The following is a 24,886-nucleotide window of genomic DNA, read 5'->3' on the forward strand; positions in this document are numbered from 1 at the left end:
TTGGCCATTTGTGCCCTTGGTAGATACAATTAAGAGGATAAGGGATGGTTTGGAGAGGTTTGCCTGGGATAACTGGGCAAAACAAACTTCAGAGAGGAGTGAGATGAAGGAGTTAAAAGGGTATTTGTCTAAACCTCGAAAGCATTATGCTAAGTGAAAGTAGCCAGACACAAAAGGTCATATATTGTAGGATTCATTTATAGTAAAAATATCCAGAATAAGAAAATCCAAGGGGACAGAAAACATATTCATAGTTTCCATGAGCTGGGGGTAGAGAGAAATCATGGGGGCTGTCGAATGAGTATGGGATTTGGGGGTGATGAAATGTTTTGGAAATAGAGCTGATGGCTGCATAATGTTATGAATAGACTAACTGCCACTGAATTGTGTACTTTAAAATGGTTAATTTATTTTGTATCAATGTTACCTTAATTTAAAAATATATATATGGGTCATCAATGAAAAAGATTGCCCGTAAAAAAAATTAAGTGAGCCCGGCGTGGTGGGTCACGCCTGTAATCCCAGTACTTTGGGAGGCCGAGGCAGGTGGATCACCTGAGGTCAGGAGTTCGAGACCAGCCTGTCCAGCATGGTGAAACCTCATTTCTACTAAAACACAAAAATTAGCTGGGTGTGGTGCCAGGCACCTGTAATCCCAGCTACCTGGGAGGCTGAGGCAGGAGAATCACTTGAACCTGGGAGGGGGAGTTTGCATGGAGCTGAGATCACGCCATTGTACTCTAGCCTGTGTGACAGAGCAAGGTTCCATCTCAAAAAAAAAAAAAAGAACCAAGTGAGCAGAGAAAGGCTAACAAAGAAGGAAGTGTCTAGGGCACACACAGGATCCCTGAAGGGGCATAAGAGAGGCCACAGGCAAGTTCTCAGACTGATAAATACTCGCCAGCTTCCCCACAGGCACCATCAGGCAGGTTTGCGAGAAAGAGTCCTGCAAGTGAATGGGGTGTTTGGGGAAGAGGAAAAGAAAACCCATCCAGCCTCTTACAAGCTGGTGAAACAGATGAGAGGAAAGAGTGGTTTGTGCCGGTTGGTAGAGATAGGAGCAAACCCACTAGGCATGGGACCTGGTGCTGGTTCATGGAGCGTGCACAAGAAACACAGATATATGGCAGAGAAATAACACTGTTAACATGGGTGAGAGTGTGTAGGAAGTCATAGATTAAAATATAGATAATATAGTAGAAACTTGACTTAGGTAAAGATACCGAAAAACAAAGAATAAGTCACACGAGCTGAATTTCTGCAGTTATTCATCCATGGAGAGAAAAAAAAAAGCTATCAGGACTTTAATAGAACCTGCTTCCAGATATAATCACACAGCCAGAAAAGCATTCTTCAGCGGGATGTTGATCTTGCTTTTAAAGGAGTTGTGTCATTTGGTGAGTAACTGTGCATTCACCCAGCTGAGAATGTCTGCTTCTGTTCTGAGCGTGGGGTGGCGTTTCTTCTTCACCAGACCCCCATTCCAGTCACCCCGACCCTGGATCCCCTGAGGATGCTGATGGACGATGCTGACGTGGCTGCCTGGCAGAACGAGGGCCTCCCAGCCAACCACATGTCCGTGGAGAATGCCACCATCCTCATCAACTGTGAGCGCTGGCCACTCATGGTTGACCCTCAGCTACAAGGCATCAAATGGATCAAGAATAAATATGGTGAAGATCTCCGGGTCACGCAGATTGGTCAGAAAGGGTAAGTGGTTGAGCACAAAAATTCCCACTTTAGCCATTTGTGCAGGAAAATGTATAGATCATGAGCAGATTTTAAGCCCCAGTGAATGGTTTGTACACTCCTGGTCTCTCCATCAGGCTTCTCATGTTTCTCTTCCCATTTTAGCAAACATCTCAATGAAAGATGCCTGGGTACTAAGCCTTTGCTTTTCATCCACATGAGAAATCATGTACCACAACCTCTTGACCCATTCTGGGGTCCTTTCTTCACCATCCCTAGAGCTCATCCTCCCATTGTCCCTTAAACACTTCCTCCCCAAACTTCGCATCCCATTGTCACATAGCTCTGTGCTTTATAAAGTCTTCCTCACCCTTAGCCAAAGCTGCCTCCCTTATCTCTCCTCTACCCATTATTTCTACCTCTGCCCTAGAGCCACATAGAAAGAACAAAACTCTCCTCCTGAAAAACAATTGGGCATTTCAGTAAGTCCCGTGGAGCAGCTGAGTTAGTTATGAAACCTTCAAAGCCCTTGGTACCTGCCATGTGGCTTCGTACTTACCTGTGGGAAAGTTACCACGTGGAGGGACTTGAATGGCACCGAGAATGTCTGGCCAGCACCCACCAGGCTTCAGTGGCTTGGGCCTCCACATCCCTCATGCATCCCTTCGTTTTAGCCTTGTGGTTTCAGTACGCATCCTGTTCTATGTCATCAGGGCACCTGGGGAAACAGGATGGGGCAATGGGGAAGAGGAAGTGACGCAGACATCATTCATTAGGAGGTTGATATGCATCAGTCTTGGTGTTAGGGGTTTTATCTCAAATGCCGTCCTTAATCCACACAGTTAATAAGGTTAGTAATCAACCGGTTAATAACCAGTAAGGTTATTGGTTCCATTTCACGTCCGAGGAAGCAGAGGTTCACAGAAGTTAAGTAATTTCCCCGGGGAGTTCGCCATTTTAAAAGTGATGGAAATTTGGCACTCGTGTTTATAGCAGTATTATTCATAATAGACAAAAGGTGAAGGGAACCCAGATAAATGGATAAACAAAATGTGAGGTACATATGCAACGGAGTATTATTGCCTTAAAAGGAAAACAATTCTTTAAAGAGCATAATTAGATTGTTTGTGATACAAAGGAGAAATGCTTAAGGACATGGATACCCCATTCTCCATAGCATGATAATTTTTTTTTTTTTTTTTTTTGAGATGGAGTCTCAGTCTGTCGCCCAGGCTGGAGTGCAGTGGCCCGATCTTGGCTCACTGCAAGCTCCGCCTCCCGGGTTCATGCCATTCTCCTGCCTCAGCCTCCCGAGTAGCTGGGACTACAGGCCCCCGCTACCACGCCCGGCTAATTTTCTGTATTTTTAGTAGAGACGGGGTTTCACCTTGTTAGCCAGGATGGTCTCGATCTCCTGACCTCGTGATCCGCCCACCTCGGTCTCCCAAAGTGCTGGGATTACAGGCGTGAACCACCATGCCCGGCCTCTATAACGTGATTATTATGCATAGCATCCCTGTATCAAAATAGCTTATGTACCCCATAAATATATACACCCATGTACCCATAAAAATTAAAAGTAAAAAATGTTTTCAAAGAAAAAATATTTAAATAAAATAAAATTGAAGTTAAAAAAAAAGGGAAAAAAATTCTGACACATGCCACAACATGGATGAATCTTTAAAGTGTTATGCAGAGTAAAATAAGCCAGTGACAAAAAGACAAATGTGGTATGATTCCTCTCATCCAAGGTTTCCAGGGTAGACAAATTTATTGAGACAGAAAGTCGAATGGTGTTTGCCAGGGAGTGGGAGGGAGACGGGAATGGAGAGTTAGTGTTTCACAGGTACAGAGTTTCAGGTTTTGTTTTGTTTTTTTGTTTGTTTGTTTGTTTTTTGAGATGCAGTCTCACTCTGTCACCCAGGCTGGAGTGCAGTTGTGTGATCTCAGCTCACTGCAACTTCCGCCTCCCGGGTTCAAGCAAGCGATTCTCCTGGTTCAGCCTCCTGAGTAGCTGGGACTACAGGCGCCCGCCACCACACCTGGCTAACTATTTTTTGTATTTTTAGTAGAGACAGGGTTTCACTATGTTGGCCAGGCTGGTCTCAAACTCCTGACCTTGTGATCTGCCTGCCTCAGCCTCCCAAAGTGCTGGGAGTGAGCCACCGCACCCGGCCAGTTTCGGCTGTACAAGAACAGTTCTGTGAATGGATGATGGTGATGGATGCACAACAGTGTACTTAAAGCCATGGAACTGTACACATTAAGACGGCACACAATATATGTTATGTATATTTTACCACAACTTAAATATATTAGTAAATATGTTTAAAAAGTAATGGAGGCAGCTGGGCGCAGTGGCTCAAGCCTGTAATCATAGCACTTTGGGAGGCCGAGGCGGGCAGATCATTTGAGGTCAGGAGTTCAAGATCAGCCTGGCCAACATGGTGAAATCCCGTCTCTACTAAAAATACAAAAATGAGCTAGGCGTGGTGGCAGGCGCCTGTAATCCCAGCTACTCAGGAAGCTGATGCAGGAGAATACCTTGAACCCAGGAGGCGGAGGGTGCAGTGAGCCGAGATCGCGCCATTGTACTCCAGCCTGGGGGACAAGAGCGAAAACTCTGTCTCAAAAAAAAAGTAATGGTGGCACTATTTGAACCTGGGTCATCCTTACTTAGAAACCTAATGTTTATCCACTCTAGCGAACAGCCACTCAAAGTGAGCTTTGTTGCTCTGGCCACATGTCCCAAGCATGCATGCACTGAGGTCCAGATCACTCAGGGTTGTTCAAATTGAATACATGATGTTAAAAATAATAGTTAACCAAACCAAATATTAAATATTATAATGCATCTATCTTATAGAGCAAACTTTGTTGAGAAGTGAATGCCAAGGCATGCTATGATATATATAGATATAGTGGCGCTATCTCGGCTCACTGCAACCTCTACTTCCTGGGTTGAAGCAATTCTCCTGCCTCAGCCTCCCGAGTAGCTGGGATCACAGGCGTGCACCACTATGCCTGGCTAAATTTTGTATTTTTAGTAGAGACAGGGTTTCACCATATTGCCCAGTGGTCTCGAACTCCTGACGTCGGGTGATCCGCCTGCCTCAGCCTTCCAAAGTGCTGGGATGACAGACGTGAACCACCGCACCCGGTCAATATGATATATTTTTATTTGCATCTTCAGTCACATAGTAATCCAACCCTGGCCTTCTCCTGAAACTTTAATTAAAATATTCTTTTCCAGCTGACTAACAATGCATTTTAGACAGGTGTGTGTTCTTTTTGCTTATTGCAGTGTCCCTAGTGTCTAAAACACTGTCAAATGCATTGTAGGCCCTTAATAAATATGTTCAATTAATTCTTAGTTCATGTCCATTAGCTACTTTCCTATTGAATGGTTTTCTAGATTTGTTGTATATTATTTGAATACAAATGTTGCATTATATGTAATATGTATCGTCTTCTTTCTTCATATGAATGAAAATTTGTTCATCTCGTTTGTCTTTTAATTTACTTTTGTGAGGTTTTACCTACTTACAGTTCATTTTATTTTAGTTTTTTATTTGATCAGATTTGTCAGCCATTTATTCTATAAATGATGCCTAGAGGAGTCTTTTCTCTCCAAGAATTTTAAAAATATTCACCTACATTTTTAGTTTTTAGTTTTTTGTTTGTTTGTTTGTTTTAAGACAGGGTCTTACTCTGTCACCCAGGCTGGAGTACAGTGGTGAAATCATGGCTCCCTGCAGCCTCGACCTCCAGGGTTCAAGCACTCCTTCCACCTTAGCCTCCCAAGTAGCTGGAAATACAGGTGTGCAACACCACGCCCTGCTAATTTTTGTATTTTTGTAGAGAGGATGTCTCACTATATTGCCCAGGCTGGTCTCAAACTCCTGGCCTCAAGCAATCATCCCACCTTGGCATCCCTAATTTCTGGGATTACAGGAATGAGACACCAGGCCTGGCCCATTTTTAAGTTTTTTGAGTTTTCTTTTTACGTGGAAATCCAATCAATTTAAATATAGTTTAAGCTACTATATGTGGTACAGACTAATTTCCCAAGTGGTTAGCTATTGTTTCAATACCAAATATTAAATTTTCCATTCTTTCCTGAATTAATTAGAAATGTCATTTTACTATATATTAAATTATTTTATTAAATAGGGTCATTATTCTTTTCTATGTATCTAATACTATACTAGCTCTTATTTACTTTTATATTTAGTAACATTTATTGTGGTGTTTCTCATTACAAAAGTAATATGTCATCACTGTAAAGAAAAATGAGAGGCCGGGCGCGGTGGCTCACACTTGTAATCCCAGCACTTTGGGAGGCCGAGGCGGGCAGATCATGAGGTCAGGAGATAGAGACCACGGTGAAACCCCGTCTCTACTAAAAATACAAAAAATTAGCCGGGCGTGGTGGTGGGCGCCTGTACTCCCAGCTACTCAGAGAGGCTGAGGCAGGAGAATGGCATGAACCCAGGAGGTGGAGCTTGCGGTGAGCCGAGATTGCGCCACTGCACTCCAGCCTGGGCGACAGAGCGAGACTCCGTCTCAAAAAAAAAAAAAAAAAAAAGAAAAATGAGAGGACGGGGTAGGAGTTATCATAAAAAACAAAGAAATAAAAACTTCTATAATTCATCTTTCAAAAACACTGCTAACTTGTTGGTATATGCTGTCCTTTAAGCCTTCTTTCTACACATCTATATTGTTGATATATATAAAATATTTAGTATTAGATAATGAGTCCCTCCTCTTCTTCATTATTGGTTTTCTCCTTGCCAGCCTCACTGTATTCTTTTAGGTTAACTTTAAGATCTTTGGTTGAGTTCCGTAAAGTTTTATTGTTATTCTTTGTTTGAATTGTATTATATCAGTCTTATAAATGGACTTTAAGAAAATCAACCTATTTACATATTTATTAAACTCTACATAACACTGAAAAGTTAAAAGTAACCTAGATCTTTGTTAATTGATAAATTAAGGTGTATCAATATGGCCTAATACCCAGTCATTTAAAATTACATGGAAGAGTATTTAATGACATGGTGAAATGATTGCAATATATTTTATGTAAAAAAACAGGTTATAAAACAAAACCACCATGTGAATCTAATACTATCAAAGCTAAACTTGACAATATAATATATTCAAATATACACAGTATACACCAAAATGTTAAAGACATATTATGGTTTTCATTATCTTTTTTGTATTTTATAATTTCTCCCTATTTCTTTTTTTTTATTATTATACTTTAACTTTTAGGGTACATGTGCACAATGTGCAGGTTTGTTACATATGTATCCACGTGCCATGTTGGTGTGCTGCACCCATTAACTCGTCATTTAGCATTAGGTATATCTCCTAATGCTATCCCTCCCCCCTCCCCCCACCCCACAACATTCCCCAGAGTGTGATGTTCCCCTTCCTGTGTCCATGTGTTCTCATTGTTCAATTCCCACCTATGAGTGAGAACATGAGGTGTTTGGTTTTTTGTCCTTGCGATAGTTTACCGAGAATGATGGTTTCCAGTTTCATCCATGTCCCTACAAAGGACATGAACTCATCATTTTTTATGGCTGCATAGTATTCCATGGTGTATATGTGCCACATTTTCTTAATCCAGTCTATCGTTGTTGGACATTTGGGTTGGTTCCAAGTCTTTGCTATTGTGAATAGTGCCTCAATAAACATACGTGTGCATGTGTCATCATAGCAGCATGATTTATAGTCCTTTGGGTATATACCCAGTAATGGGATGGCTGGGTCAAATGGTATTTCTAGTTCTAGATCCCTGAGGAATCACCACACTGACTTCCACAATGGTTGAACTAGTTTACAGTCCCACCAACAGTGTAAAAGTGTTCCTATTTCTCCACATCCTCTCCAGCACCTGTTGTTTCCTGACTTTTTAATGATGGCCATTCTAACTGGTGTGCGATGGTATCTCATTGTGGTTTTGATTTGCATTTCTCTGATGGCCAGTGATGATGAGGATTTTTTCATGTGTCTGTTGGCTGCATAAATGTCTTCTTTTGAGAAGTGTCTGTTCATGTCCTTCGCCCACTTTTGGATGGGGTTTTTTGTTTTTTTCTTGTAAATTTGTTTGAGTTCATTGTAGATTCTGGATATTAGCCCTTTGTCAGATGAGTAGGTTGCAAAAATTTTCTCCCATTTTGTGGGTTGCCTGTTCACTCTGATGGTAGTTTCTTTTGCTGTGCAGAAGCTCTTTAGTTTAATTAGATCCCTTTGTCAGTTTTGGCTTTTGTTGCCGTTGCTTTTGGTGTTTTAGACATGAAGTCCTTGCCCATGCCTATGTCCTGAATGGTATTGCCTAGGTTTTCTTCTAGGGTTTTTATGATTTTAGGTCTAACATGTAAGTCTTTAATCCATCTTGAATTAATTTTTGTATAAGGTGTAAGGAAGGGATCCAGTTTCAGCTTTCTACATGTGGCTAGCCAGTTTTCCCAGCACCATTTATTAAATAGGGAATCCTTATCCCATTGCTTGTTTTTGTCAGGTTTGTCAAAGATCAGATAGTTGTAGATATGTGGCATTATTTCTGAGGGCTCTGTTCTGTTCCATTGATCTATGTCTCTGTTGTGGTACCAGTACCATGCTGTTTTGGTTACCGTAGCCTTGTAGTATAGTTTGAAGTCAGGTAGCGTGATGCCTCCAGCTTTGTTCTTTTGGCTTAGGATTGACTTGGCGATGCGGGCTCTTTTTTGGTTCCATATGAACTTTAAAGTAGTTTTTTTCCAATTCTGTGAAGAAAGTCATTGGTAGCTTGAGGGGGATGGCATTGAATCTATAAATTACCTTGGGCAGTATGGCCATTTTTACGATATTGATTCTTCCAACCCATGAGCATGGAATGTTCTTCCATTTGTTTGTATCCTCTTTTATTTCATTGAGCAGTGGTTTGTAGTTCTCCTTGAAGAGGTCCTTCACGTCCCTTGTAAGTTGGATTCCTAGGTATTTTATTCTCTTTGAAGCAATTGTGAATGGGAGTTCACTCATGATTTGGCTCTCTGTTTGTCTGTGATTGGTGTAGAAGAATGCTTGTGATTTTTGTACATTGATTTTGTATCCTGAGACTTTGCTGAAGTTGCTTATCAGCTTAAGGAGATTTTGGGCTGAGATGATGGGGTTTTCTAGATATACAATCATGTCATCTGCAAACAGGGACAATTTGACTTCCTCTTTTCCTAATTGAATACCGTTTATTTCCTTCTCCTGCCTGATTGCCCTGGCCGGAACTTCCAACACTGTGTTGAATAGGAGTGGTGAGAGAGGGCATCCCTGTCTTGTGCCAGTTTTCGAAGGGAATGCTTCCAGTTTTGGCCCATTTGGTATGATATTGGCTGTGGGTTTGTCATAGATAGCTCTTATTATTTTGAGATACGTCCCATCAATACCTAATTTATTGAGAGTTTTTAGCATGAAGCGTTGTTGAATTTTGTCAAAGGCCTTTTCTGCATCTATTGAGATAATCATGTGGTTTTTGTCTTTGGTTCTGTTTATATGCTGGATTACATTTATTGATTTACATATGTTCAACCAGCCTTGCATCCCAGGGATGAAGCCCACTTGATCATGGTGGATAAGCTTTTTGATATGCTGCTGGATTAGGTTTGCCAGTATTTTATTGAGGATTTTTGCATCAATGTTCATCAAGGATATTGGTCTGAAATTCTCTTTTTTGGTTGTGTCTCTGCCAGGCTTTGGTATCAGGATGATGCTGGGGGACCTCTTTTTCTATTGATTGGAAATTTCAGAAGGAAGGACCATTCTCTTGTACCTTGGTAGAATTCGTGGACTCTTTTTGGTTGGTAAGCTATTGATTATTGCCACAATTTCAGAACCTGTTATTGGTCTATTCAGAGATTCAACTTCTTCCTGGTTTAGTCTTGGGATGGTGTATTTGTCGAGAAATTTATCCATTTCTTCTAGATTTTCTAGTTTATTTGAGTAGAGGTGTTTGTAGTATTCACTGATGGTAGATTGTATTTCTGTGGGATCGGTGGTGATATCCCCTTTATCATTTTTTATTGCGTCTATTTGATTCTTCTCTCCTTTCTTCTATATTATTCTTGCTAGCAGTCTATCAATTTTGTTGATCTTTTCAAAAAACCAGCTCCTGGATTCATTAATTTTTTGAAGGGTTTTTTGTGTCTCTATTTCCTTTAGTTCTGTTCTGATTTTAGTTATTTCTAGCCTTCTGCTAGCTTTTGAATGTGTTTGCTCTTGCTTTTCTAGTTCTTTTAATTCTGAGGTTAGGGTGTCAATTTTGGATGTTTTCTGCTTTCTCTTGTGGGCATTTAGTGCTATAAATTTCCCTCTACACACTGCTTTGAATGTGTCCCAGAGATTCTGGTATGTTGTGTCTTTGTTCTCATTGGTTTCAAAGAATATCTTTATTTCTGCCTTCATTTCGTTATGTACCCAGTAGTCATTCAGGAGCAGGTTGTTCAGTTTCCATGTAGTTGAGTGGTTTTGAGTGAGTTTCTTAATCCTGAGTTCTAGTTTGATTGCACTGTGGTCTGAGAGACGGTTTGTTATAATTTCTGTTCTTTTACATTTGCTGAGGAGAGCTTTACTTCCAACTATGTGGTCAATTTTGGAATAGGTATGGTGTGGTGCTGAAAAAAATGTATATTCTGTTAATTTGGGGTGGAGAGTTCTGTAGATGTCTATTAGGTCAGCTTGGTGCAGAGCTGAGTTCAATTCCTGGGTATCCTTGTTAACTTTCTGTCTCGTTGATCTGTCTAATGTTGACAGTGGGGTGTTAAAATCTCCCATCATTATTGTGTGGGAGTCTAAGTCTCTTTGTAGGTCACTCAGGACTTGCTTTATGAATCTGGGTGCTCCTGTATTGGGTGCATATATATTTAGGATAGTTAGCTCTTCTTGTTGAATTGATCCCTTCACCGTTATGTAATGGCCTTCTTTGTCTCTTTTGATCTTTGTTGGTTTAAAGTCTATTTTATCAGAGACTAGAATTGCAACCCCTGCCTTTTTTTGTTTTCCATTTGCTTGATAGATTTTCCTCCATCCCTTTATTTTGAGTCTGTGTGTGTCTCTGCACGTGAGATGCGTTTCCTGAATACAGCACACTGATGGGTCTTGACTCCTTATCCAGTTTGCCAGTCTGTGTCTTTTAATTGGAGCCTTTAGCCCATTTACATTTAAAGTTAATATTGTTATGTGTGAATTTGATCCTGTCATTATGATGTTAGCTGGTTATTTTGCTCATTAGTTGATGCAGTTTCTTCCTATCCTTGATGATCTTTACAATTAGGCATGTTTTTGCAGTGGCTGGTACCGGTTGTTCCTTTCCATGTTGAGTGCTTCCTTCAGGAGCTCTTGTAGGGCAGGCATGGTGGTGACAAAATCTCTCGGCATTTGCTTGTCTGTAAAGTATTTTATTTCTCCTTCACTTATGAAGCTTAGTTTGGCTGGATATGAAATTCTGGGTTCAAAATTCTTTTCTTTAAGAGTGTTGAATATTGGCCTCCGCTCTCTTCTGGCTTGTAGAGTTTCTGCCGAGAGATCAGCTGTTAGTCTGATGGGCTTCCCTTTGTGGGTAACCTGACCTTTCTCTCTGGCCGCCCGTAACATTTTTTCCTTCATTTCAACTTTGGTGAATCTGACAATTATGTGTCTTGGGATTGCTCTTCTCAAGGAGTATCTTTGTGGTGTTCTCTGTATTTCCTGAATCTGAATGTTGGCCTGCCTTGCTAGATTGGGGAAGTTCTCCTGGATAATATCTTGCAGAGTGTTTTCCAACTTGGTTCCATTCTCCCCGTCACTTTCAGGTACACCAATCAGACGTAGGTTTGGTCTTTTCACATAGTCCCATATTTCTTGGAGGCTTTGTTCGTTTCTTTTTATTCTTTTTTCTCTAAACTTCCCTTCTCGCTTCATTTCATTCATTTCATCTTCCATCACTGATACCCTTTCTTCCAGTTGATCACATCGGCTACTGAGGCTTCTGTCTTCTTCACGTAGTTCTTGAAACTTGGCTTTCAGCTCCTTCAGCTCCTTTAAGCACTTCTCTGCATTGGTCATTTTAGTTATACATTTGTCTAATTTTTTTTCAAAGTTTTTAACTTCTTTGCCATTGGTTTGAATTTCCTCCTGTAGCTCAGAGTAGTTTGATCATCTGAAGCCTTCTTCTCTCAACTAGTCAAAGTCATTCTCCGTCCAGCTTTGTTCCATTGCTGGTGGGGAACTGCGTTCCTTTGGAGGAGGAGAGGCACTGTGCTTTTTAGAGTTTCCAGTTTTTCTGCTGTTTTCTCCCCATCTTTGTAGTTTTTTCTACTTTTGGTCTTTGATGATGGTGATGTACAGATGGGTTTTTGGTGTAGGTGTCCTTTCTGTTTGTTAGTTTTCCTTCTAACAGACAGGACCCTCAGCTGCAGGTCTGTTGGAGTTTGCTAGAGGTCCACTCCAGACACTGTTTGCCTGGGTGTCAGCAGTGGTGGCTGCAGAACAGCGGATTTTCGTGAACCGCAAATTCAGCTGTCTGATCGTTCCTCTGGAAGTTTTGTCTCAGAGGAGTACCCGGCCGAGTGAGGTGTCAGTCTGTCTCTACTGGGGGGTGCCTCCCAGTTAGGCTGCTCGGGGTCGGGGACCCACTATAGGAGGCAGTCTGCCCGTTCTCAGATCTCCAGCTGCGCGTTGGGAGAACCACTACTCTCTTCAAAGCTGTCAGACAGGGACAGTTAAGTCTGCAGAGGTTACTGCTGATTTTTTGTTTGTCTGTGCCCTGCCCCCAGAGGTGGATCCTACAGAGGCAGGCAGGCCTCCTTGAGCTGTGGTGGGCTCCACCCAGTTCGAGCTTCCTGGCTGCTTTGTTTACCTAAGCAAGCCTGGGCAATGGCGGGCGCCCCTCCCCCAGCCTTGCTGCCGCCTTGCAGTTTGATCTCAGACTGTTGTGCTAGCAATCATCGAGACTCCGTGGGCATAGGACCCTCTGAGCCAGGTGCGGGACACAATCTCCTAGTGTGCTGTTTTCCAAGCCCGTTGGAAAAGCGCAGTATTAGGGTGGGAGTGACCTGATTTTCCAGGTGCCATGCTGTCACCCCTTTCTTTGACTAGGAAAGGGAACTCCCTGACCCCTCACGCTTCCCAAGTGAGGCAATGCCTTGCCCTGCTTCGGCTCGTGCATGGTGCACTAAACCGACTGTCCTGCACCCACTGTTTGGCACTCCCTAGTGAGATGAACCCGGTACCTCAGATGGAAATGCAGAAATCACCCATCTTCTGCGTCGCTCACACTGGGAGCTGCAGACCAGAGCTGTTCCTATTCGGCCATCTTGGCTCCTTCTGTCAATTTCTTCCTATTTCTAGAAGTGTATAGAATCACATAAATATCACTTTACATAGGGAAAAAATGTGGCCACTGAAAACATCCCAAATAGCTGTGCCTCCAACTATACTACCATGTCTTAGAGGTCATGCTTGTCTCATTAAATGGTCTCGACTCCATAGCTTACCACAGGCTCATACTCCCGTACTCACACTTGCTTCCCCAGCTACCTTCAAATCATAGAGCAGGCCCTGGAAGCTGGAGCTGTGGTGCTGATTGAAAATCTAGAGGAGTCCATTGATCCTGTTCTGGGACCCCTGCTTGGGAGAGAAGTCATTAAAAAAGGACGGTAAGACTCAGCTGTGTTGCTGACCCTTCATGGGGAGCTGGTTCATGGCCCCAGTTAGAATCATGAAGAGGTCTGCTCTTCCTAGAATTTCCTCTCTTCAGTTCATGTCAAGTAGCTCCCTGCAGCACATCCACCTTTCTTTCTTCCAGCAGAGGTCTATTTAGTGGCTTTTGTCTCCTAGAGAAAGTTTCCTGGAAAACTTTGCTTCCATCTGCCAGTTTCCCAACTGACTTCCTTCTAAATGGCCACAGTGCACAATTTTAGAGAAACTTGAGAAGGAAATCGGTCAAAAAGCAGACTGACTTTTAAGTATGCGCATCTTATACAAGCCAGTCATCTGAATTCTGACAATTCGGTTCCTTGTCAATTTAATGAGTCTCTGCTACTTTGAGTGCTGGCTCATGATGAGGGCTTAGCAAGCACAAGGCAAAGCAGGGGGTGGTGTGGAGAGGAAAAGAGAGGAAGGAGACAGGCAATGGGTTCGTATGAGGGGCAGAGTAATTATCATGAAGTAGTGCTTGACTCAGGAGCCTTATCCACTGCTGGGGCCATCGTTGCCTTTACTGTCCTCAAGTCGTGCTCATTGACTTGTTTAATCATTTTCACCCATAGATGTCATTCCCCTGTCAGCCATGCGGAAAAGTAACCCCTATTGCTGGCCTATAAAGCGTGTTGGTGGAAACTGCAAGGTGGTTCACCTTCCTCCAGACACTTCACTGCCATCTGCTGGAAATTGTTCATAATGTCCTAGTCTACATTCACACAACAGGCGTGGCTCTTCTTAGAGTTGCACAGTACAGAACCAAACATGGCGGCCATGGGAAAACATCTATCCCCCTCCACACCTGTTCCCAACATTAGTGCAAAAAAGAATCCCAGGGCTCATCCTAGACGTACTCAGGAGGAATCCATCTGAATATGGCAATATTGTTTGAAAAAAACATCTCAAATTCTGACCCCAACCAAATTTTGCAGGAAGGTACCTCACCTTCACGTGAGCCTTTATGTTCCAGATTCATTAGAATTGGAGACAAAGAATGTGAATACAATCCCAAGTTCCGGCTCATCCTCCACACCAAGCTGGCTAATCCTCACTACCAGCCCGAGCTGCAGGCTCAGGCCACCCTGATCAACTTCACCGTGACCAGGGATGGCCTGGAGGACCAGTTGCTGGCCGCTGTGGTCAGCATGGAGAGGCCAGACTTGGAGCAGCTGAAGGTGAGGACAGAAGGGAGAAAATGCTCTGCCACTAGAGCCTGCAGTGTACTCCACTCCGGGAGAGGTTGCGGAGGGGGGCTGTTTTTCCTGGATTGAGTCAGGTGGGTTCTGCTAGACTCTGGAAGGCTGCCGACCCCAGGTAGCAACCTGGGAACACCATACTGGGAAAAGAAGGATGGGTGAGCTGAAGAACAGGAGCAAAAACAGTTTGAAGGCCGGGCATGGCGGCTCACGCCTGTAATCCCAGCACTCTGGGAGGCTGAGGTGGGCGGATCATGACGTCAGGAGTTTGAGACCAGCCTGGCCAACATGCTGAAACCCCATCTCTACTAAAAAAAAATAAAAATTAACTGGGCATGGTGGCGCTAGCCTATAGTCCTAGCTACTCGGGAAGCTGAAGCAGAAGAATCTCTTGAACCTGAGAGGCAGAGGTTGCAGTGAGCCAAGATCGTGCCACTGCACTCCAGCCTGGAAATAGAGTGAGGTTCCATCTCAAAGAAAAAAAAAAAAGCTTGGAGACTGGACACTCCTATGACCAAGAGCAGAGCCTGGCATGAACATGAGTGCTGCTGATTACACAGGTCCACGTGCCAGAACTAACAGGAATGAAATTCTACAAGGGTAACAGAACTAGGTCCAACCATTTTAGGGTCATGTCTTAGTCAGCTTGGGCTGCCATAACAAAATACCATAGATGGGGTGGCTTAAATAACAGATATTTGTTCTCCTGTAATTCTGGAAGTTGGAAGTCTGTGATCATGTTGGTTTCTGGTGAGGCCTCTTTTCCTGCCTTAGAGGCAGCGGCCTCCTCACTGTGACCTCACATGACATCATCTTTGCACATAAAGAAATAGAGAAACCTCCCTGGTATCTCTTCTTATAAAGGCACTAATCACATCAAGCCATGGCTCCACTCTGATGACCTCATTTAACCTTAATTACCTCCTTAAAGGCCACATCTCCAATATAATCACGTGGGGAGTTAAGGCTTCAACATACAACTTTTAGAACAACACAATTCAATCCATAGCAGATAACGTGCTTTTTGTCATCCCTTTAAACGTGATTAGATTATATAGCATGGGGGGTTGCGGGGGCGGAATTCCAGTGCATGAGAGCTTGAGTTCAGGGCTCCTTGGGACTCTGCTTCCTGCAATCATTCATTCATTGAACAGATACCTAGGGAGCACCAACTCTGTAACAGGCAGGATTTGAGGTGTGGAGGATTCAGCAGTGAACAAAGAAAACCATGTCCCAGCCTTCATGGAATCTACACACTAGTGGAGGAACACAGAAAACAGCAATGTAAACAGATGAACAATGCCATTCAGATAGTGATAAGAATTTTTAAGAAAATAAAACAGGGTAATACTGGAAAGTCAGAAGTCAAATTTATACAGTGGTGGTCAGAAAAAGATTCTATGAGGAGTTGGCATCTGAGCTAATTCCTAAATAATTGTAAAGCCTCTGGGCATAGAGCATTCCCAGCACAGAGAACAGCAAATCCTGGTCTTAAGGCAGGATCAAGATATGTGGTTTTAAGAAACAGAAGAAAAGTCAGGGTGGCTGTGGCTGGAACCTCCAACAGGAAGGTTGTTCTTCCCACGGATCCAAAGGCTGTACAAGGGCAAAGACACTACAGCTGCCTGAAGTTAGTGCTTTAGGATACGGAGCAGAAAGGGAAGATGAGATGAGATCCGCTTGGATACCAGCACCCCACTCCAGCCTCGAGGAAGGTTTTACACAGTCTGCCATAGTTTTACACAGTCTAAACTGGAAGACAGATTCTGCTGATTTTTTTTTAAGTAAGCCATAGGAGAGTTGCTCATTAAAGTAAACTGGTAATAGAGAGAACTCTCCAGAGAACTAAAACTGGACCCTAACCCTCTAGTCACAGAAATAAGCTCCATTTAGTGAACACTGATAATGCAGTGTGTTGCCCATTGTGCATTAAGCATAGCACAGAAATCCTACAAGTAGGGACTGGGATTACAGGAGAATACAGAGAGTAAACTGGCTCAAGGTCATGTGCCCAGAATATTATACAGTTGGGTACCAATTTTGACTCCTTGTCTCCTGCTCATGGTCTGAAGCTCTTTGCTATTCTGCCTCCAGTTTACTATCTTTAAGGCAAGGGACTCTCGCCCTATTCAGACGTATCCTTAGAACAAGATGCCCTGGGCATCTGCACCTGACTGTCTCTTGCTTGATATTTGCAGTCAGATCTCACAAAGCAGCAGAATGGATTCAAAATTACCCTGAAAATGTTGGAAGACAGTCTTCTCTCTCGCCTCTCCTCCGCCTCTGGGAACTTCCTGGGAGAAACAGCACTGGTGGAAAACCTAGAGATCACCAAGCAGACTGCTGCCGAAGTTGAGAAAAAGGTAAAACTCGTCTGGCTAGTCTGGGAAGGCAGCCTAGGCTGGGGTCCTCCTACAATTTTCTCTCCTCTTAGACAATGAGTCTGACTTTTAGAAAAAAGTCAAAGTAACACATGGCTTTTCTGTCTTAGCAAGGTTCTTCTAGAAAGTCTACCTAGGCAGGATTCCTGAAGTGACTACCCCATATATCTTGTATTATGTAGTTCCCACCTTCTGGAAAATACTTTTGATGTCTTAACTCCATCCACAGTTGATGAACACTTAAGCCTTTGCAGGGCCTGGTATTCTGTGCAGGAAATAGTAGCTCAAAATGGTTACTTCAGATAGTGTGTGGAATTGCCCTGAAGCTAAGGAATCGCACTGCTGGAAAAGCCAACTGGTTTGGGCGTGATTGCATCCTGACAAAACCCACCAGACCGCAGAATGTCACAAGTCTGATCTTAATGAGAAAACCTCAATGACTTCCTAGGAAATTCAGCTCTCAAAAACTGTATCATCCTGGGAAGTGATGACACAGTGCCCTACTGTGTGTAGCTTCCTTTATTTTACAATGTTTGGAAGGCCCTCGGTCCCCCCTGTGAGGACTAGAAGATGGGGTGTGATGGGAAAGGGGCCCAGCCCCTGCTCTGTCCCAGCATACCACCAAACCTCCAACAAGGCCTTTTGCAGTCTCAGTCCTGCGCTTGGATCAGAAAAGCATTGGAGATATTGGCCGTGAGCAGGACAGAGCGTATCTGCAACAGTGTCCAGGAACAATATACCTTTGAGGGAAGATGCTTATGCCCAGATTATTGGGATTTCTCCAAATATGAAAGACTTCGTTCTAGGTAGAGACAAGGTAGGAAATATGAAAAGCAATGATGGGTAAGACAGATAAACCAGGTCATACCCACTCTGGGGTGATGGACAGCTGAGGTTGGAGTGATGAGATTGAAAGGAGGAAGAGTCAGCCGAACGTTGGGTCAACAGCAGGGATGTGACCACCAGGTTCCACTACCAGTTATCTATGGCCTCCATATCTCTGGTTGGGGGCATGAGAGTTTCTAAAGTAATTATGGTAGAGCTGCCACTGCTCTGGATAAGAGAGCTGGGGAGACAGACCCAACTTATGTCAGGAGTGTAGGTCAGAGGACAGGATGCAGCATACTGATCTCTTCTCCCCGCATCTTCATCTCTTTTTTTTTTTTTTCTTTTTCTTTAAAATCAGTAAACACTTATTGAGTACCTGCTGTGTGCCAAGGGTTGTATGAAGCTTTCTTTTTCCTTTTGTTGTTCCTTTTCTTTTTGTCTTCTTTCTCTTTCTCATTTATTCGCCTCATGAGCACTTACTTGAAGGCCACTGTATTCTAAGATCCATGATGAAAGTTGGAGATACAGCAAGAAATTTGCCATCATCCTAGGCTTTTAGGGCCTGGCCCTCTAAGGAAGAAAAACAAGTAAACAGGCAGTTACAAAACAGGGCTGAGGGCTGAGGTCAAGAAAGCACAGGGACTAGTGAACACACAAAGGAGGAACACTCAACCCACATTGGGTGAGAGGGAGGAGGTGCTTCCCTTGAGTGTAACTGGAACATACAGGAGGTGGGAGCTGGAAGTGGTCACTGGCAATGAGGCATGAAAGGTGGCCTGAGTTTCCATTGTATAGGGCTGTGTAAACCATGCTGGGAAAATTGGGCTACATCCTGATAGGCATCAAATATCATGAACCTCTTTCACATATTTTCCATCTCTGTTTCTTTCTGAGTTGCTTTTGTAACAATTTCCTGAGATTTCTCTTTTAGTTTGCTGATTTTCTTTTCAACTCCAGTCTATTATTTAAACTGAACACTTTTTAAATTTAAATAACTATACTCTTATTTTTAGAAATTCTAGCTGGTTCTTTTCCAGAAATGCCTGTTCTTTTTCATAATGTCCATGTTTTATGCTTCCTTTTGTGTCCACTGCTCTAAAACATACTTTGTTAATGGTGAGTTTGTTCAGTCATTCTCAGTTCATGAGATGCTAATCCTTCTGGGTGTTTTTGGTTTTGTTTTGTTTTGGAAAGGGGCCTTCTGATTGTTCCCTTTTGTAATACTCCTGCAGCTTATAATTGTTTATTATGAGAACATCTTCAATAAGGATCATTGCCTTTTCCTGTGGTGCTCCCACAAATTATCAGTAACTTTCCTCTATTTTGGAGCATAAGGGCAGAGCATATTGAGGTTTGCATTTAGAGGCATAGTCTAACAGAAATCTGTCTTCCTGATCCTGAGGTCTCATTTCTTATCTTTACCTGTCATAAGAAATTTTCTGGCCAGGCGTGGTGGCTCACACCTGTAATCCCAGCACTTTGGGAGGCCAAGGCGGGGGAATCACCTGAGGTCAGGAGTTCGAGACCAGCCTGGCCAACATGGTGAAACCCCTTCACTACTAAAAATACAAAAATTAGTCAGGCATGGTGGCAGGCGCCTGTAATCCCAGCTACTGGGGAGGCTGAGGCAGGAGAATCACTTGAACCCAGGAGGCAGAGGTTGCAGTGAGCCAAGATCCATGCCATTGGACTCCAGCCTGGGGGACAAGAGCGAGACTTCGTCTCAAATAAAATAAAAAAAAAAGAATTTTTCTGAAAATAGAATATTCCATTGAAAGATATCTTTGTGAAATTACATATGAACTATTTCATAAAAATTAAGAAAAAGGAAGACTATACTATGTTTCTTTCCCTGGATTTCCACTGCTTGGCATTCCAGTGCATTTTTCAGTCATACATTTTTTTTTTTTTTTGCATTTCCATGAAATCTTTCTCATTAGACATGGAGTGTGGAGGCTTTCATGGCTCACACTTCCCATCTGGAAGAGCTGACACCTCACCCTCCGAAAGCACTAGAAGTTTACCATCTCCTTTCTCATCCAAGTTCTAGGAAGGAATACCATAGTAGCTTTTCAACTTTCTACCCATCAACCCCATCCCTCTTCACTCCATCCCCTAAGCAGACACATGTCTACTCACACAGAGGGACCAAGTTGATTCTCAGGAAGCCCAGGTTGGTTGGAACAGTGAGCTGCTGTTTATTTTTCCAACAGGTCCAGGAGGCCAAGGTGACCGAAGTGAAAATCAACGAGGCCCGAGAGCACTACCGGCCAGCAGCTGCCAGGGCCTCACTGCTCTACTTCATCATGAACGACCTCAGCAAGATCCATCCAATGTACCAGTTTTCTCTCAAGGTGACTTATACCTGGAGTTTCTTGCCTGATTATAATAAAGCAGTGTAATATTGCCAATGCAGCTCTCTGTGAGAGCTTTTCCATGTAAGATCATTAGCTATGGCAGGTCTGTAAGATCAAAGCCAGGAGAGCAGCTATGTTACCTTCAGACATCTCTTACCATCCTCATCTCTTTAATTGGGTCTTACATGACTCACGGGTAATTTTGACTGGAACAGAACAGGACACCACAGCAAGTCTTGGCTCATTCTTTCAGTAGGCACACATGATATGGTGGGTACTATGCTTACTGAATGTGTGGAAGGTGATACCGAAGAAATCTGAGAAGTGATCTCTGTCCCCAAAGAGCTTAAAATATAATAGACAATCAAATGTGTCACTTGTATTGATTAACGTCCAAAGCAGGCAATAATAATACACCAACTTTAAATTAGTTTTCTTATGACCCTAATATCCCCAAAGCTCCTGCCTTATGATTGTTGAAATATTCCTAAAACCAAAGATGTTAGCAAATTGTAAGTGCTGACTAAACTTACCTTACTCATGAAAAAATAAAGACCTATAAATTCTTAGTGCATCTCTGAAAGTACATCTTTCCCCCCAGGGCATTCACCAAAAGACCATAATTGAAGAGGCATTAGGAGGTAGTGAAGCATTTCTAAACTTCTTTGGTTTGACCCCACAAAGAGGACATGCATACACATACACACAGAGAAATAGGAGAGAGAGACCATATGTATATAGACACATGGAGATTTCACATACAGAGACCATATGTATATAGACACATGGAGATTTCACATACACACAGTCACACACTCACACACACAGAGAGAGAGACAGAGAGAGAGCACACACACTTCAGGATCTGTGGAGTGCTTTCAGCTAAACCACCATGTGAAGACCAAGATGGCGGGGATGGTGGTGAGTAGATGAGAAATCAGAGGGCCTCCAGTTCCTGGGGCTCATTTGATTGAAGATGGCATTTAATCATTTCCCAGTCTTTTTATTTTAACTCAGAGTCTCTGCAGATTGGATGAACTGTGTTTATAATATTTTAGGTTTTTTTTGTTTTTTTTTTTTGAGACGGAGTCTCGCTTTGTCGCCCAGGCTGGAGTGCAGTGGCATAATCTCAGCTCACCGCAAGCTCTGCCTCCCGGGTTCACACCATTCTCCTCCTCAGCCTCCCAAGTAGCTGGGACTACAGCCACTACACCTGGCTAATTTCTTTGTATTTTTAGTAGAGACGGGGTTTCACCATGTTAGCCAGGATGGTCTCCATCTCCTGAGCTCGTGATCCGCCCGCCTCGGCCTCCCAAAGTGCTGGGGTTACAGGCGTGAACCACTGCACCTGGTCCAATATTTTATGTTTTTAAAAGAAACCCAATACTTGGCCTCATATTTAAAGGCAACATAGGAAAGAATTATAAAAATCTTTTAAAACAGCATAAAAGTTGGCATGATAAGCCTAATAACCACAGGATCATCTCCCTAGTTCCAAGAGTAGTTGAAATTGACTATAGGTACCCATCAGAAGCCTACCAGAGTGATTCTCTCTGAAAACAAGAAATTAAATGAGGCCCATGACAATCTGTGTTCAAAACCATGTTGTAAGATGTTTGGCAGCAACAGTGTCCTGATATAGGAAGTTCTGAAGCTCCATTTTTAAAGTAGGGGAGATGGAGTTTGGGTCATCATACTGATATTAAGAACTGCAAAAACAGCTGTTCATTGACCAACCTGATCATTAAAAGCAGGTTAACTGGGCCGGGCGTGGTGGCTCATGCTTGTAATCCCAGCACTTTGGGAGGCCGAGGCGGGCGGATCACGAGGTCAGGAGATCGAGACCACGGTGAAACCCCGTCTCTACTAAAAATACAAAAAATTAGCCGGGCGTGGTGGCGGGCGCCTGTAGTCCCAGCTACTCAGAGAGGCTGAGGCAGGAGAATGGCGTGAACCCGGGAGGCGGAGCTTGCAGTGAGCCGAGATTGCGCCACTGCACTCCAGCCTGGGCGACAGAGCGAGACTCCGTCTCAAAAAAAAAAAAAAAAGCAGGTTAACTGCTTCATGATAAGTAGCTGAAGTAAGGGTGTTCAAAAATATCGAAACCATGATGCATTTAGAAGCCTTCTCTGTTTTGAAGAAAAATGGGCCACTGTAGTTTCCATGGTCTTGGCTTTTGTCTGGGGTTGGATTTTACAGTTCCCCTTCCTGGCAGAAAAAGAAGAGGCATTCTCAGAATATGGAAACCCCAGATAGGCCAACGTGGCAGGAACCATTCATCCCAGCTTTCAAAAGTGTTTTGAGCAGGAATATATTAAAATGTGTTTGTGTGTGTGTTTACACATGCAAAAACTCTTCAACAGCCAGGTTTTGAACTTGGAAGGTTATAACATGATTAAGATGGAACTTAAGTGGCAGTAAAGTAATTTTTCTTCAAGATTTAGCCAAAGGCAAGGCAAAGGTTAATAAGACACATTCACAGGGTGCCTCAGAGTGAAAGACACCTCGCTGGGGTCTCCTGCAGATTGATGGGAGGCCCAGCTTTCTGTATTGTGTGCATTCTGCAGAGAGACATGGCTGGGGGAATAACACTTCTCAAAATAGTTAGAAGAAGCTTGCATCAGATAGGCAGAGGCGAAAATAACACAGCATTGGTCTCAAATTGGAAGCCTAAGGGCCTATTGTCCTGTTTTCTTTGGTCCTTGGAGGGCTTTTCAAGTACTTTAATTGGTTGCCAACATTTAAAAATGAGGAGAAGTTATGTAAGTTCCAAATTATGGCTTCTCATGAAGGTTTGGAAGATTGACAACACCGAGCTCACATCCCACGTGGCGTGATTTTGCCAGAGCCAAGGGATGCTGCCCCCCTAGACTGGCATGTGCCTCCAGTGTTGCCACAGTCCTTATGCCTCCCTGTTTGGTGTTAAACACCTGGCCCCTGAAGGCATTGAATTTGATACCCTTGGTCTAGAGCATTGCTCATACTTTGCCTAAGTTCTTTTAGGCAGTGGCAGGACACAGTCATCCATCCAACAAATATTTTTTAGTGCTCACTGTAGGTGAAGAGATGGGCTAGATTTGGGGAAGTGTAAGAAAGTGAGTAAGGCCTGGGCCCCACTATATGTGCTCATAACCTGGTAAAAAGATGAAAAATACCAAAGATACAAGGCAATGGATAAGGGCCCTACAAAAAAATTACAAAAGCTGATGAGTATATATGAGGGTGGTTTGAGTCAATGATAAGACTCCACGGGCAGGAGAAGGGACCTTCTGGAAGATGCTGTGGAAGTGGGATCAGGCCCAGCACCAGAGCTGTTCTGACACCAGAAGAAAGAGGAAGAAGGTTTTTGGGTTTTGTGTCTTTTTTTAGTACAGAAAAGAAAAAGAGAGCCAAAATTAGTTTAATGTAAAGAAAATGCTAAATGTATCTAGGTTTTTTATTTTTTTTAGATCTTTTCCTGAATTGTGAATCACTTGGTTTAAACTTAAATAACATAGAGATTCTTTACTAATTACTGTTATTTTGATAAAGAGAGAGCTTTAGGGAAAAGCCATAGTAACGGCTAGGAGAAAGCTCTCCACTCTGTCTCTATGAAACTGTTCTGGAATCTTCCCAAATTGCTCTCTGTGGTGCTGGGGGGACATTATCAGCCTCTAATGAGCTATTCTTCCTGTCTAAAATCTATCAAGTGAAGGTAACCATCACAATGGATTGGGTTGAACATGGGCAGAAAATTTTGCAAAGATCAGTAAAACTAAATAAAGAAGAAAGGCTGCAAAGCCTTTGTTAACAAGAAACACGCTGGAACCATGGAAGGGAGAGAGAAATTCACATTTTCCTACTTTGCAAATGAAGAGATATTGAGACTCAAATCTTATCTGGTTTCCATTAAAGTTCAAATACTTGGTGGTGTTAGAAAGACTTAAGATTTTTTTTTCTTATTGAAGCCACAAAAGGAAAATAGAGAAAAGGCTGGAAATCTGCATAACCCAAAATTGAAAAGTTCCAATTATATCTTGGCTTGTATTTTCTTTTGTTCTGTTTTTTGTTTTTTTTTTTGTTGTTGTTGTTTTGTTTTGTTTTGTTTTGTTTCTTAGGTTATTTTGAGACAGGGTCTCACTCTGTTGCCCAGGCTGAAGTGCAGTGGCACCAGCATAGCTCATTGCAGCCTCAAACTCCTGCTTCAGCTTCCCAAGTAGCTAGAACTACAGGTTTGTGCCACCATGCCCGGACAATTTAATTTTTTGTAGAGACACGGTCTCGCTATCTTGCCCAGGCTGGTTTTGAACTTCTGGCCTCAAGTGATCCTCTCAGCTCTACCTCCCAAAGTGCTGAGATTACAGGAATGAACCACTGCACCTGGCCTTGGCTTTTATTTTCTTTGTTTGTTCTATTCATATCACCATATCACATTTAAAATGTAACATTCCAAATATTTACTTTTTTAAATAGTCAATATCTAAGTTTAAAACAATGGAAAACCGATTCACATGATTTTTATATTACATTATACACATAATGTGTAGTTCAGAAGATGTAACCCAAGCAGGCTACGCTCCCCACATTGCAGGAAGGGTCCATGAGAAAGGAGGCTGCTCGCAAGGACTCGTCTCATCACTGCAGAGGTATATATGCTTATAGCTATGTAATAATTCACATGAGCAAACTAAGAAAAGATAATAGCATGTTTTCTTGTTACCATTGTCCTTGGCAG

The 24,886-nt window shown here is 42.8% G+C and overlaps 1 protein-coding gene and 1 long non-coding RNA gene across 3 annotated transcripts in view; one reads left to right on the plus strand and one right to left on the minus strand.

Annotated features, from left to right (window-relative positions):
* The window catches only part of DNAH9 (dynein axonemal heavy chain 9), a 370,372-nt gene that overhangs the window by 258,424 nt on the left and 87,062 nt on the right, over nucleotides 1–24,886 (plus strand). For both annotated transcript variants that reach the window (XR_009211125.1, XM_032140114.2), the window contains 5 exons: nucleotides 1,475–1,710; nucleotides 13,245–13,367; nucleotides 14,381–14,585; nucleotides 16,805–16,969; nucleotides 20,029–20,169. Coding sequence is in view for 1 of the 2 variants with exons in the window: in XM_032140114.2 (XP_031996005.1) it covers nucleotides 1,475–1,710; nucleotides 13,245–13,367; nucleotides 14,381–14,585; nucleotides 16,805–16,969; nucleotides 20,029–20,169 (870 nt within the window). In the remaining variant the exon portion in view is untranslated. The remainder of the gene's footprint in view (nucleotides 1–1,474; nucleotides 1,711–13,244; nucleotides 13,368–14,380; nucleotides 14,586–16,804; nucleotides 16,970–20,028; nucleotides 20,170–24,886) is intronic.
* LOC131381998 (uncharacterized) lies at nucleotides 1,494–13,041 on the minus strand. The gene is made up of 3 exons (XR_009211126.1): nucleotides 12,942–13,041; nucleotides 2,249–2,407; nucleotides 1,494–1,639 (listed from the first exon to the last, which is right to left on the minus strand). It is a non-coding gene; the product is annotated as an uncharacterized LOC131381998 (long non-coding RNA).

This window comes from Hylobates moloch, unplaced genomic scaffold (genome assembly GCF_009828535.3).
Source record: "Hylobates moloch isolate HMO894 unplaced genomic scaffold, HMol_V3 SCAFFOLD_19, whole genome shotgun sequence".
NCBI lineage: Eukaryota > Metazoa > Chordata > Mammalia > Primates > Hylobatidae > Hylobates > Hylobates moloch.